Genomic DNA, 14,599 nt, shown 5'->3' with positions numbered 1-14,599 from the left:
TGCTGTGTCACATAGAGAAATTTTTTGATATTTGCAACCATAGTAAAACAAAGACTTATATTTTTGATATTTATTTTATATATTTAAATGCCATTTAACAAAGAAAAATCAACCAAAAAATGAGTTCGCGTGTCACCTCTGACACGCGTGTCATAGGTTCGCCATCACTGCACTATACTGTCCACCGCCTGTGTGCCAGCATCGTGTGAACACGTCATCGTGGTCAGCGCGACTCTACAGACCAGGATGAGAGCCACTGTAGGATCTCCTCCTTCCCCCCAAGTTCTGTGGCCCCTGTGGCCCCCCGCCTCCCCAGCTGTAAAATTCATAAGAGCAGCAAGAATGCCTGTCTCTTACGAATACTGGGAAGAGTCACAATGACTGGTACCCAGTCAACCCGCAACCACCGTCAGCTCCTATCACTGGGAACAGAAAACTGCTGATGGCTTAGCAGTGGTCAGCAAACCGCAGCTTGCGAGCCACATGAGGCTCTTTGGCACCTTGAGCGTGGCTCTTCCACAAAATACCGACTTCTGCGCATGGGCCACGAAGTTTCAATCGCACTGTACGTGCGCGCCCACACATGGTATTTTGTGGAAGAGCCACACTCAAGGGGCCAAAGTGCCGCGTGCGGCTCGCGAGCCGCGGTTTGCCGACCACGGGCTTAGAGGGATCTCGAAGTCCCCCCTTCAGACTGTGGTCGTTGCACAGCTTGATGAATTGCCTAGCGAGGACCGAGCAATGACGTATTTATGAGCATGTACCGTCCATCTGCAAAGCCCTTTTGTGTCCGTTTTCTCAGATCTCCGCAGGAACCCCAGAGCGACGACCGGAACCCTCTTTGTATGGGCTAGGAAGTGGGGGGCCCAGAGAAGCACGAGGACAGTGCGTGAGAAGCCGGGTCCCTCCACTGCGGGTGACCCTGCTTTCTGCTGATTCTCCTCTGACTGACAGCACGGTTTTCTATGTGCCTTGGTTTCCATACTTCCTTCAGCTGCTCTGCTACAGCTACTGGCTTCCCCCCCGACATTTTTGGCCCAAGTTTCCATTGATAGTGTCTTCAAGATCAGAAATTTCCACCCATTTGTGGGTTTTATGGTAAAACTTACTAACGAGGCAGTTTGGCAGAATGAGGGCCTGTGAATTGGCCGAGGTCACACTGGCTTTAAGTTGTGGAGTCAGAATTTGAATTGAACTCACAGCCCCATGCTCATAACTAACTACAAGACTAGGCTGCCTCAGATAGTCAAAAATCTTGTTTATGGCCGTCGCAGATTAGATTTAATATCTGGGTTCCATAATTCCCACTATTTCTTTTTTTGTAAGTATCATTCAGGCTTAGAACTTACAAAATTTTACTTTTTGCTGGGGGTGGGGGATGGGGGAAGGTACTCTAAGGATGACGATGAAAGGAATTTATATTCTAGGTATCTAGCAAACATTAAAGTTTATTATCCACCAAACACATACATATACACAATAGACATACACATACATACAGATACAGATTGCCTAAAATATATGTGTACGTATGTGTGTATTTTGTTTATTTATGAAAAAAAATAGTTACTAGTTACCCACTAAGTGCCAGGCATTCTTACTCTTCCTAAATTCAAGATTAATTTCACAAATCTTTAGGGGAAATTAAAAACTTTTTGACCAGAGATTGAAATCAGGCAGCCTGCTGCAAAAGCTAAGATCTCCTTCTTTTTTATGGCTGGGTAGTATTCCATTATGTAAATGTACCACAGCTTTTTTATCCACTCATCTAACGATAGGCACTTGGGCTGCTGCCGAATCTTGGCCATGGTAAGTAACGCTGCAAGGAACATAGATGGATCTGGAGATTATTGTGCTTAGTGAAACAAGCCAGTCAGAGAAAGACAAGTACCATATGATCTTAATTATACGTGGAACCTAATGAGCAAAATAAACTATGGGTACAGGCTGACAGCTGTCAGAGGGGAGGGGGCTGAGGCTGGGTGAGAAGGGTGAAGGGATAAGCAAAGATAAAAAAGAGAGACTCATGGACACAGACACTGGTATCATGATTGCCAAAGGGAAGGGGGTTGGGGGAAGTAGAAGAAGGTAAAGGGGGGATAATGGTGATGGAAGAAGACTTGGAGTGGTCAATACACAATACACTATACCTGGAACCTTTATAATTTGATTAACAATGTCACCCCAATACATTCAATTTTTAAAAAAGAAAGCAAGCAGTCTGTTTTTCCCCAGGTCTTTAAATCCCTAAGGTCCCTATCATTCCCCACCATCTTTCATCTAGGCCCTCACGCATGTGCGTTCTGCCTGCTCCTACAGGCACCTGCATCTGCAGCCCTGGATGGAGACCCCTCGTTGTACAGGTGAGGAGACACATGTACAGACAGTAACTGGCTTCTCCGAATCCAGTCAGCAGCTGGGGCGAGACAGGAATTCAGATCTACTGACTCCAAACCTGCAGATGAAATTAGGGCAACGTTATCTCCCTGACAACACTCTCTTCAACTCAGCCGTACCAATCTGATAGGAGCCCGTCCAATCCCTCTTTCTGGGAAGGCCACAGCTTCCCGGATAATTCTTCAGGAACCATCTGCCAATAGAAACACAGGGTTTGCAAATGTGGATTTCAAAAAAATCAGAGCAGAGAGCGAAACAGTCCATTAAAACAACAGTGATGGTCGTGATGACGTGTGATGGTTATGACTTGGCCCCGGGGCTGGCAGGCATTACTGAGCACTTACTTTGTATGGGGCACTGTGCGAAGGAGAGGGGTCAGCCTGCCGGGCACATTTGCCGGCTCTGCAGTTAGTGTGTCAGTTCAATAACTAACAGCTGATGCCTTTCCATTCTCACCATCAGGTTCTCTGCCAAAGCCGCACACCGGTCCCCGGCCTGGGTAATGTTCGTTGCCACAATATATGTTTGAGTTCACAGTATCCTCCAGCAAGGATTCCCACGTTTTAGTGTGAAAAAACATCCCCCTGTGCTTAAGGGGAGCTTATACCAACTTCAGGTTCCTAGGTCCAACCCCAAGAGAGTTTGAGGAGGGCTAGGGGGTCTAAATTTATAGTAAAATCCCCAGGAGATTATGATAAAAATGGTCCCCATTCCCCACATTGAGAAATACCACAGTGGAGATCAGATAGACTATTACCCTTTAGGTACAATGCCCATCTGACATTGTCTCCGATGCCATCAAATTGTGCAAACCTTGACTGTTACAAAAAATAAAAGAGAAAAAGCCACCTAGATTGTGTTCCCTCCCTGGCAGCACGGAAGCCCCGCATGCCTGCTCCGTTCCGCACAGACCCGGGTGTGCTCTGGGACCCTCTCCCAGGAGGCGGGAGGCTACTCACTGGTGGAAAGGGAGCGGCAGAGGTTCCAGGGCTGACACCGGCATCAGGCCCCGCTGACCCGTCACCAGGGACATGCCTTCGCATTCGGACCCGCCGTCAGCTGTTTTCACCGAGATCAGCTCGCCCTCGCCGAGTGTCAGACACTCGCCTTCCTGCTCAGCTGGCTGGGCCACGGCACACGTGGCTCTGCAGAAGAAGTGGCCTGCAGATAATGAGAAAAGCCCTTCCGAGGAGTCGCGGGAAGCGGAAAGGGGTTATCACACTATGTCACGTCTCTCTCCATGGCCCAGACATGTCTCTTTCTGGGAGAAAACCACACAGTTGGTCAAGGGGGGGAGAGGCTACTGCAGGAGATCCTTGTGATCCCAGAAAACTGGTATCAGAAAGAAAGCCACTAAGAGGAATTCACTTAAAACAGACACTGAAAGCCTGGCCGGTGTGGCTTGGTTGGTTGGTATCCTCCTATGTGCTGAAAGGTTGCCTGTTTAATTCCCAGTCAGGGCATGTGCCCAGGTTTCTGGCTTGATCCCCAATAGGGGGTGTGCAGGAGACAGCCAGTCCATGCGTCCCTCTAACATCAATTTTTTTCTCTCTCTCCCTCTCCCTTCCTCTATATATAGAAATCAATAAAAATATTTAAATTTAAAAAATAGAAACTGAAAGTTCTGAATAATTCATGAGACTAAGGTTTAATTGGCACTTCACCTTGAAAAAGAATGAAACAAAAACTTATGAAAATATATTTAACAGAACTTCAGTTATAACTACAACCTCACATTTAATCTTAAGACCAGCATAGAATAAATTATGTTGATTCGAATGAATACAATTTCTCCAAGTAGGTTTTATAGTACCACAATATGACATTCTTTCCTTCTTATAGGATTTGTGCAATGTAATCATAAAGGGAATCATTTTGCAAAAGATTCTATGCAAATCTGGCTCTCAATGTCTCTATGACATCATCACTTATCGACAGGTCAGGTGGAGCCTTGATCCGACCCTTCCTTGCAAACAGATTGGTGGGCGCTTCAAGCAGTTTCTCAACATCCCTTTCTTCGATCTCATGAAAGCTTTTAGGTTTTGCAAGATTTGCAATTTATTTTACAATCAAATTCTAGCATACGTTTAGAAAAGTGATTCTCAATCTTGGATGCACATTGGAATTACCTGGGCAAGTTTCAAGCTATACCAAAGCCTAGGCCCCCACCTCAGGAAATGTCACTAGCCTGGGCGGAGTCCTGGCAAGGGCATCTTCTAAAAACCCCCCAAGATGCCCTGACTCATGTGGCTCAGTTGGTTGGGCATCATCCTGTGCACTGGTTAGATTCCTTGTTAGGGCACAAACCTGAGTTCGGGCTCAATCCCCAGGAGGGGATGTGCAGGAGCAGCCCACTGATGCTCGCTCTCACATCGATGTTTCTCTCTCCCTCTCCCTTCTTCTCTCTAAAAATCAATATAATTATCTATATATATAAAAGGCCAAGTGACCATCCGACCATCTGGTACATATGACGTACACTGACCATCAGGGGACAGATGCTCAATGTAGGAGCTGCCGAGCTGCCGTGACTTGGCAGTGGCAGTTCTCGGGTGACACACTCCGGAACCAGAAAGGAGGGAGCCTGATTCCTCACGGGCCGCAGGACTCCACGTTCGGCCGTGGGTTATGTTGTTGCTGGGGCACTGTTGGCCCCGAAGCTGCGGTGACTTGGTAGTGGTGGTTTTTAAACTTCATAATATTGCACCTAAAGCTAAAATAGATGTTGCTAAAACCCAAAATGAAACAATAGGAAATTTCCTTTCAATGTGCATGAATCCATGCACTGGGCCGCTAGTTTAAAAGTAATAAAATAAGATAAAAACTCCCCAAGTGGTTCCAACATGAGAGAATCAGTGAGACTGGCCAGCAAAGCTGCTCATGTGATGTCAACATTAAACTGAGAGAGATATTTGGGGTAATATTATAATATTATTCCTATAATAATATTATAGGATTCATTTGTAAATATTACCACATTTTAATGGTTTTTGCCTCCTTTGTAACCTAATCATTTCAGGGACTTTGATAATAAATATCCAGATAAGAACCCCCATCCCTACTCCCTGCTCACCTTCCTGTGTCAGGAGTGCCAAGAATATTGTTTCCAGGTGTTTATCATCTACGGACACTTGGACCTCTGTGTCCTCCACCAATCCGCAGTTGAGCCAGTACTTGTGGTCGAAGAGAAGATGCTCCAGACACGCAGACACGTAGCCTAGGAAGACAAGGCCACAAGGGTCCTGAGCAACATGACTGCGGCCGCCAGCTGAGCACAGAGGAGTGTGAGCGAGCCCCTCCTCAAGGTCCCTCCCAGGCTCTGGTCCCCAACTCGTCCCCATTTCACTGGAATTGGAAAAGCATACGTTGGTAGCTTAGCAATTTCTAGAATGAATTTATTCTTATCAGCATCTGTTAGGAAATACAAGTCATTTTAAATGATATTTATGATTTTCAACACAGTTATGGGTCTCCATAAATGCATAGTGAGATGGCCAAACCCCATTACCTTTTTCTAATGTAGCCACGGAGGAATCTCCAAGATGACAATGCTGAGCCTGGGGGTTCCTGGCTCCCCCTTCAAATTCCCCTGAGCTGAGGCTCACATTCCTGTCCCCCTGGAGATACAGTGGCTGGGGTGGGGGGTTCTCCATGGCCCACAAAAGAGCCAGGACTTTTTCAATGTCCCCACTCTGATCCTCCGCCTCATGCATGCCCAGTAAGCTCTCCTTTGTTAAAATCCAACCAGAAACCATGCAAATTGCAGAATCCTAACAATTATGGATAGTACTTTAAGGAGCTACTCTGATCTTACTCAAGACCAGCTCCTTTTTGTCAACCACCAAGTTCACATCTATCTCAGCACTTTGAATTTAGTCTCGACCAATAACTACTGCCAGTTGACTGGCTGTCTAATAAAGAAGTCTCTCCCTGAATACAAAGCAGTGCTGTGTTCGGCATTTTAGAGTAACAGTTAACATTGGCTTTAGGTTTAGTTCAGGCATTTTGTGATATTTCAAAATTAACATCCATGTTAGGGCTCTACCTCTTTTAATGCTCTGAGCCAAACCAATTCCTTCTCGTCAAGCCCTGCAGCGGGGCAGCTCTGTGGCGTGGGCGCTCGTCCCCCCCGCCTGCTCCCTGCCGTACCTAAGCTCAGGTAGGTGGAGAACTTCCAGATTTCCTCCACGGTCTTGAAAGTGATGAGGAACTGGGCCTGCTGGGACTGGATGCCCACCAACCTGGCTGAGAGGTCCTGAACAAAGAGAACGGTGAGTCAGCGGGCGACAGTGTCCTGTTAACAAGCCCACAGGAGCACAAAATGCTTTGTGTCAGTTTCTTAATCATGGCACTGAATTTTACATCAAACACACACACAAAGGAAAACAACCTGAATGTCCATCAGAAGAGACTGGTGAAAATGAATTATGGTTCATCCAGACAATGGGATTTGTGATGTCACGCAGCCAAGAAAGAAGAGACACACTCTGTGCACTGATAACAGCCTCCGAATATACCCTGCTAAATGGGACAATGGCAGTGACCAAGAGAAACAACACCAGGGTGTAGAACCAAGTGCAGCGAATGCTACCTGTTGTGTAAATGAAATTTTTTAAAGAGGGGGTGGGGGGGTAGGGGATATAAATCAAAGATGGCACCTTTTATTATGAATCTATGTCTACTGATATTTTTATAAAGTTGGCCAACTACCTTCCAAAAAGGCTGATCTTACTGTCACGTGTTCACAAGCAGAGGGAGAGCGGACTGGCAAGCTCCCCCCACCCCCTTTTAATACCTGAGTCACTGACCAAACTTGGTTTTCCCCTGGAATCTGACTCTGTTGCTTGCCCACGCCTCTGGAGTTGACTGTTACGAGTGATGATCAGAAAGTCCCTGTCTCCCCAGGCCAGGTCCCGCATCACTAATCAACCCTGGAGCCCTGACCTGGGAGAAGCTTGGGGAAAGAAGAGGATGGAAGGACCCAAAGGAAGAGCCCCTCGCTCAGCAAAGCCAGAGTCCTGGTGTTCTGCCTTAGCAGGCCCCGAGGCCCAGGTCCTCAGGATGAAGGGCCCAGTACTCAAGGCAGGGGTCTGGGCAAACATTGGTCTACAGAGAACTTACTATTTGTCAAGTACTCCACCAAGAGCTTTATGAGCAATGCCTCCTTTAATTCCCACAGTAACCCCAGGGAAAAGTACAATTACAGTACTTAATCCATTCTAAAATGCATTGTTAACACATTTAACCATTTCTGACACCAAAGATAAGAAAGCATGGCATCGCCCTAACCGGTTTGGCTCAGTGGATAGAGCGTCGGCCTGCGGACTCAAGGGTCCAGGTTCGATTCCGGTCAAGGGCATGTACCTTGGTTGCGGGCACATACCCAGTGGGGAGTGTGCAGGAGGCAGCTGATCGATGTTTCTCTCTCATCAATGTTTATAACTCTCTATCCCTCTCCCTTTCTCTCTGTAAAAAATCAATAAAATATATTTTTTTCAAAAAAGGAAAGAAAGCATGACATCATACTTGATGGGCAGCATTTATTTTCATCCTTAGAGGTAAACAAAATAATGGTGCGTTTTATAATCAAAGGCCATTTCAGGTAAATGGAAAATGGGATTATTTGTCTTATAGTCAAGGAGGCCGGGGGAGACAGGTTAAGCAGGTCGCCCAAGGTCACCTGCGAGTGCACTGTGGCACCCTGCCTGGATCCAGATGACGCCAGGCCTCAGCTTTCCCCGAAAGCTGGCCCTGCTGGAGCCTCAGCCCACAGACCCGATCACTCAGCCAAACCCAGCTCTTGCCCGTGCCCAAAGCGACCTAGATTAAAAGACACTGCTCGCTTGGGCAGCACATATACTAACATTGGAACGATACGGAGAAGATTAGCATGGCCCCTGCCCAAGGATGAGATGCAAATTCGTAAAGCGTTCCATATTTTTTTAAAAAGAAAGAAACTCTATGGTTCCTGAATTCTAAAAATTTAAAACCAAAACCACCCTATTGTTTATGTGATCTACTAGGCATGGAGCACTTACCAGTAGCGCCCCCCCCCCCCACCCCCCAGCACAATGCCCAGCTCTCTGCAGAACTCTCATTCACTCCTCCCCAAAACACAGATGTGATCACTGGTTACATGACAGAGTAAGAAAGCACGCTTCTCTTCTAAATATGTATCAGAGGAATGCGGAGCCTGTAAAAATAACTAGAACGTAAGTTTGTGTAAAATATTGTTTTCCTTCCCCCACCTCTACTGCAACAACTTTTAACCAATTTTGACTTTAGCTCTCCCAGTAAATGCCTCCTGAACTGCAAGCAATTGGGTCATACTCTTCTCCCTGGGTTTAACAATCAAAGATAATATCTTCCCACTATGGAAGATCAGAAATTGGTTTACTTACCTTATTGCCTTTTCCTTCTCAAATTCTAATATTTATAGTTACTAATTCTTGATTGGCAATTTTGATACTTAAAAAAAAATGGATACTTAGTGGCTAGCAGTGGCTGAGAAAGGGGATGGGGGGCAGCTATTGCTTAGCGGGCACAGTTTCAGTTTGCGATGATGAAAACGTTCTGCAATGACAGTGGAGAGGGGAGCACAGCAATGTGAATGTGCTTAATGTCACCGAACTGTACACTTCAAATGATTAAATTCAATGAAATGTATGTTTTATATATATTAGCACAATAAGAATACTAAAATTCAAGTTCACCAATTTTCTTTTACGTATACTTAATAAGGTAGGTATAGTGATTCCCATCCTACAGAGGTTACACAACTTGGGAATGTCACACAGCTAAGGATGGCAGATTTGAAAGGAAGTTTTCTCTGGCTCTGCAACTCCAGGGGCTCCCCCAGTCCGAGCTCCTGCCCTCCTGCTGAGCAGAGAATGTGTCCCTCATTTGTTCAGCCAGATGTTTTCTCCAGAGCCCACTTAGTCCCAGCGCTGTCTCGGGTCCTGGGAGCCTGTAGCAGAGGATGCACAGGCTGGGCGTTCCTACGCTCTGCCCAAGCTCACCTTAAACAGAGCACGCACCTCCTGGTCCTCGTTCTCCAGCGCCCAGAGCCGCCTCCTGGCTGCTTCCTGCAGGGGGCCATTTACACACCTCCTGGAGCGGCTCTTCACACTGAAGGAGAGTGTCAGGTCTGAAAGAGAACAGGGAGCCCGATGAGGTCGGGAATGCAAAGGGAGGAAAGAACTAGATAAGCACCAGTGTTTCCCTCATCTAAACCCTACAGGGCTGCCCTCATTACTCAGAGGTTACGGGTGATCCTAACGATGCTCGGAGCACCTCCTTGAAACTGTCCCCCAGAAAGAAATGCTGAGGTCCGGATGCCCGGGAATCCCGGGACTTGGTGCGCTTGGGTTGGTTATTTCTGCTGTGAGCCAGGTTATTCCTACGCTGCCTGGCACTGAGGTGACAATGCCAAGACTGTCACTGAACGTTCACCAAGCACATCAAGCATTTGCTAGAGAACCAGCGAGGACATATACTTCCACCTGCAGATAACCTGTGAAAGTTTCTAACTATTTGTGTATTTAGAAAAATGCATTCGTATGTCACATTTATGGGTTATAATAGATATGATATACTTTACACATTTTACATACACACATACGTTGTCTCTAACCTGTCTCTTTCTGATAAGCATTTATTAATGTTTTTGGGTAATTGGTTGATTATTACAATCTATCTTTAATTTCTCAAATGGCACATTGAATACTGTGAGCAGACGCTGTTTTAAGTGCTGGACACAGAGGGAAACCTAGTGGCATGGGCCCTGTAGGGGCCCTTGGAGGTGGGGTGTGCCTTTGGGCAGCGTTGTCAGGAAAGGCCACACTCAGGAGGTTCATCTTAGAACCGCACTTTGCCAGGTGTCTTCTTTAGAGAATCAGTAGCAAGGCCATTAATAATCATCAAACACAATAAACCCAGAAGGTGCTGGACTGGATAATCACAGAAGTCTCCCTTCCAGCCCAAACTTGCCAGGACCTCGGCAATTCCCGAGCACATTAGAGATGGCCCCTATCACACAGGCCTGGGTCCACAGGGCAGTCCTGGGCCCCAACCGTGGAGAGGCCTGTCTTTAACCCAGAAGTCCTGAATGTGCTGTGGCTATAGACCAGCTCCAGCATGACATGCGCAACTGACCTGGCATTGGCGTGAACTTCAGTTGGATGATTGTTGCCTCCCGTTCCTCCCTGGCCTGTGTTCTAATCTCATCCAAGCCCTGCATCGTCGGCAGTCCAGGTCCACCCTCTGGCGGGCAGCCCCTCTGCACACGGATCTCTAGGAGGAGGGGATGTCCGGGGGGAGGAGTCACACAGACCTGGGCTCAAGGCTTGGCCCTGCCCTTGCTAACTGCACCACCTGAGCAGTTAATTACTTCCCTATGCTTGACTTGTCTCATTAGCAAAATGGCTGTTAGAGTACCTGTCCCACAGGGGTTTGCAGAGGCTTACTAAACAAGATAATGCACATAGAAGCTTTGTCTGGTGCCTGGTACATTCTAAATGTTCACAAACACATTAAGCATTAGCTGTTGCCCCTCACAAATCCTCACGCCCACCCCAGTACTCCAGCAATCACTGCTCTCACTGCCCTCAACTGTCACACCTATATTTAACCTTGACTCTGAGTCTCTGATTCCTTTTCACCAAACTTGTCTGTTCTTGCAAAACCTAATCCAAACTCCCCTCTGGAATCTCTCTGGTAATGGCTCCTAGTGACTGACAGCCCCCCTCTATATAAATCCCTTTGCCACGCATGCCCATGCATCCCTGGATATGAAACTCAAAAGACCAGGATGTAAATAAGCAAACTGCTTTTGAGATCTCAGCCAGTGAGAGCTAATGTTCGGAGCGGAGCCTCTGGGCCCACTGCAGGATCCTGCAGTGCCCTCTGCGTCACCAGACAGGGCGAAGTCAAGTCCACTCTAGTTCACGGCGAAGTGCATTTTGTCATATTTCTGTCTGGCCTTTTAATCATAATCATGTATCTGATTGATTCTGTCTGCAACTCTTCCTTATAAAGGAGAGGTTGGCAGCGGGAGCCGAGGCCCCCCTTCTCTCCCGTGACCTTCCTAGAAGCAGCGCCCTGGCAGAAAACACTGAAAAAGGAACAAGTTCAGCCTCGGTTGACTAAGTTTCACCTACACATACCCCTTGTTCACTGGCCTTGGCCTTTGGGCACAGATAAGGCAAAATGCTGACTCCATTGTGTTCATGAAACAGCAGATGGGGATGCAGCTTTTGGCGGGCATGGCCCCAGCTGACAGGCAGATGAGCAGATTGACACAAAAGAAGGAAGTGAAGGGTAAGGTTTTGCTTATTGCCAACCAAGCAGTTTGACAGAATTTGGAATTAGGAAAAGAACAAACCTGGTAAGACACTTATACAATATCGATTTACATGATTTATCTCCTTCAGAAAGAACATTCATAATGTAAACCTTTTCCACAAACCTGTTGTCTGCTGGAGAGAAATACATGACTGGAGGGGCCGTGGAGCCCGTGGTTGTGAAAAAGGACCGGGTTTGAATGCCTTTCTCATCACCTATTAGTTGTGGCAGTGGGGAAGTCACCTCCCTCTCTGAGACTCTGTTTGCCACCTTCAGAATGGGGAGTGTGGCGCCACCTCCCCGAGGTGAGTGAGGCAGGATGGGCAGAACATATGAGGATCACTTAGCACACGCTTGGCACAAGGTTTGCCCTCAAAATGGCCCCTTTTACTACACGACAGAAACTGAGTCTTCTACAGGTTTATCCTCAGAGTCTTGGGTACAAGGGTCAGCCCAGGAGTCGCTCTCTGATGACAACTCTCCCTTTGCCAGCTTCCCTGAGGTCTCTTAAAGGGACCCTTGTGAGAGGCATGCATTGAGAATAAGATTTTTCTCACATTAAGTTCAAAATCTTTTTCTGCTTCTGAACAATTTATACAGATGCCCTTCTGATCAATCACCTCACACATTCAACCCTTTATTCACTTATTCATTTCGCTAACAAATATTTATTGAGAACCTGCAATGTAGAAGGTGTTGTCAGGTAGTATATAGAATACAAATATGACCACCACATATTTGTTCAACTATTTTTTTTAATATATTTTTTATTGATTAAGATATTACATATGTCCTTGTCCCCACGTTACCCTCTACCCGCCCCCCGCTCATGCCCTCACCCCCCCCCCCCCCGTTGTCCATGTCCATTGATTAGGCCTATATGCTTGCATATAAGTCCTTTGGTTGATCTTTCCCCCTTACCCCCACCCTCCCCTACCTTCCCTCCAAGTCCCGACAGTCCAATCAATGCCTCTCCGTCTCTGGATCAGTCCTTGTTCATCAGCTTATGTTGTTCATTATATTCCACAAATGAGTGAGATCATGTGGTATTTATCCGCTCTCCAGTTCCATCCATGCTATGGCAAATGGTAAGAGTTCCTTTTTCTTCTTCCTCTTCTTAAAGAATACCTTTCAGCATTTCATATAATTCTGGTTTGGTGGTGATGAACTCCTTTAGCTTTTTCTTATCCGTGAAGCTCTTTATCTGACCTTCTATTCTGAATGATAGCTTTGCTGGATAAAGTAATCTTGGTTGCAGGTTCTTGCTATTCATCACTTTGAATATTTCTTGCCACTCTCTTCTGGCCTGCATGGTTTCTGTTGAGAAATCAGCTGACAGTCGTATGGGTACTCCCTTGTAGGTAACTGACTGTCTTTCTCTTGCTGCTTTTAAGATTCTCTCTTTATCTTTTGCTCTTGGCATTTTAATTATGATGTGTCTTGGTGTGGTCCTCTTTGGATTCCTTTTGTTTGGGGTTCTCTGCGCTTCCTGGACTTGTAAGTCCATTTCTTTCACCAGGTAGGGGAAGTTTTCTGTCATTATTTCTTCAAAAAGGTTTTCAATATCTTGCCCTCTCTCTCCTTCTGGAACGCCTATAATTCTGATGTTGGTACGCTTGAAGTTGTCCCAGAGATTCCTTACACTATCTTCATATTTTTGGAATCTCTTTTCTTTTTTCTTTTTTGGTTGGGTATTTTTTGTTTCTTTGTATTTCAAATCTTTGACTTGATTCTTGGGATCCTCTTGTCTGCTGCTGGATCTCTGTAAATTATTCTTTATTTCAGTCAGTGTATGCTTAATTTCTAGTTGGTCCTTTTTCATGTCCTCCATGGTCTCACTATACTTATTGAGGGATTCATTAAATTTATCGGCGGTTTCCATAAAATTCTTGAAAAACCTTATAAACGTGGCCTTGAACTCTATATCCAATCATTTGCTTTCCTCCATTTCTGCCATTTGTGACCTGTTTCTTTGTCTCCGCATTTTGGCAGCTTCCCTGTGTTGATAGAGTGGCCCTGCGCGCCAGGTGTCCTGTAGGGCCCAGTAGCTCAGCCTCCCCAGTTACCTGGGGTGGACACTCTTGGTGCACTCTTGGTGCCTTGGTTGTTGTAGAATCACTGGGAGGAATTGACCTCCAGGCCAATTGGCTATGAGAATCAGCTGTGTCTAAAGTGGGAGAACTTCTGTGCTGAAGACACCCTTCTGGGGCAAGACTTGCTTCAGTGGGGCTTTGGTGCTCACTGAGTCTGCTCCCTGAGTGTGTCCCTTATGGATCTGAGGAGTTGCAGTCTGGATGGTCCCCCTCTGACCACTGGGTACAGTGGCTCCTGGATCTAAGGAGGTGCTAATTCAGCCTCTGCCTGAGGCCACACAGCAGGAGCCACGAAGAGGCTCAGCTGTGAAGCAATGCAAGCCGCTGCGGGGCCTTGGGCCTTCTCTTGGAAGTTCCGGGTCTGCCTGGCTGGGCTGCAGTTAGGTACATTCACATGCAAAAGCCTCTGCGCAGCCTGGGTGGGGCGGGGTCTCAGGGAATCCAAGGGCGGATCAAGGAGCTATGGCTGATTCTCCGCCCGGAGTCGCGGGTCTCAGTGACCCACTAATTGCTGCAAGCACCTCTGAGGGAAAGCCGCCTTCAAGTTCGTGCGCTGCCGGACAGACCAGCTTCTCCCCGTATGAGTCCTGGGTCCCCAGAGACTTCCCGGAACCGGAGTTCAGAGCAGTCGGGAGCTTGTGATTCAAAAAGACAGCCGCGTCCCCAGGTGCCACCCCCTTTCCTCGCGCGCGCGAGCCGCCGTACCTCTGCACTTCACCTCCGCAGCGCCTCTGGCTCTCAGCGTGCTTTTCTTTCCTTCTAGTTGT

General features: G+C 46.9%; 1 protein-coding gene and 1 non-coding gene across 7 annotated transcripts in view; one reads left to right on the top strand and one right to left on the bottom strand.

Annotated features, from left to right (window-relative positions):
• SH3TC2 (SH3 domain and tetratricopeptide repeats 2) overlaps positions 1-14,599 on the bottom strand; it is a 53,071-nt gene that overhangs the window by 27,491 nt on the left and 10,981 nt on the right. For 4 of the 6 annotated variants that reach the window (XM_036314202.1, XM_036314204.1, XM_036314206.1 and 1 more), the window contains exons 3-7: positions 9,417-9,544; positions 6,547-6,652; positions 5,471-5,614; positions 3,357-3,558; positions 2,517-2,590 (exon numbers count right to left, since the gene is read on the bottom strand). In XM_036314202.1, the coding sequence (XP_036170095.1) occupies positions 2,517-2,590; positions 3,357-3,558; positions 5,471-5,614; positions 6,547-6,652; positions 9,417-9,544 (654 nt within the window). Of the gene's footprint in view, positions 1-2,516; positions 2,591-3,356; positions 3,559-5,470; positions 5,615-5,905; positions 6,417-6,546; positions 6,653-9,416; positions 9,545-14,599 lie in introns of those variants that run through there. The other 2 variants (XM_036314203.1, XM_036314205.1) reach the window with 2 other exon arrangements.
• LOC118659387 lies at positions 8,233-8,339 on the top strand. The gene has a single exon (XR_004968523.1). It is a non-coding gene; the product is annotated as a U6 spliceosomal RNA (small nuclear RNA).

The sequence above is a fragment of the Myotis myotis genome, unplaced genomic scaffold (genome assembly GCF_014108235.1).
Source record: "Myotis myotis isolate mMyoMyo1 unplaced genomic scaffold, mMyoMyo1.p scaffold_m19_p_6, whole genome shotgun sequence".
Taxonomy (NCBI): Eukaryota; Metazoa; Chordata; class Mammalia; order Chiroptera; family Vespertilionidae; genus Myotis; species Myotis myotis.
The sequence above is the reverse complement of the archived record's forward strand: the minus strand, read 5'-3'. Positions and strand labels throughout refer to the sequence as shown.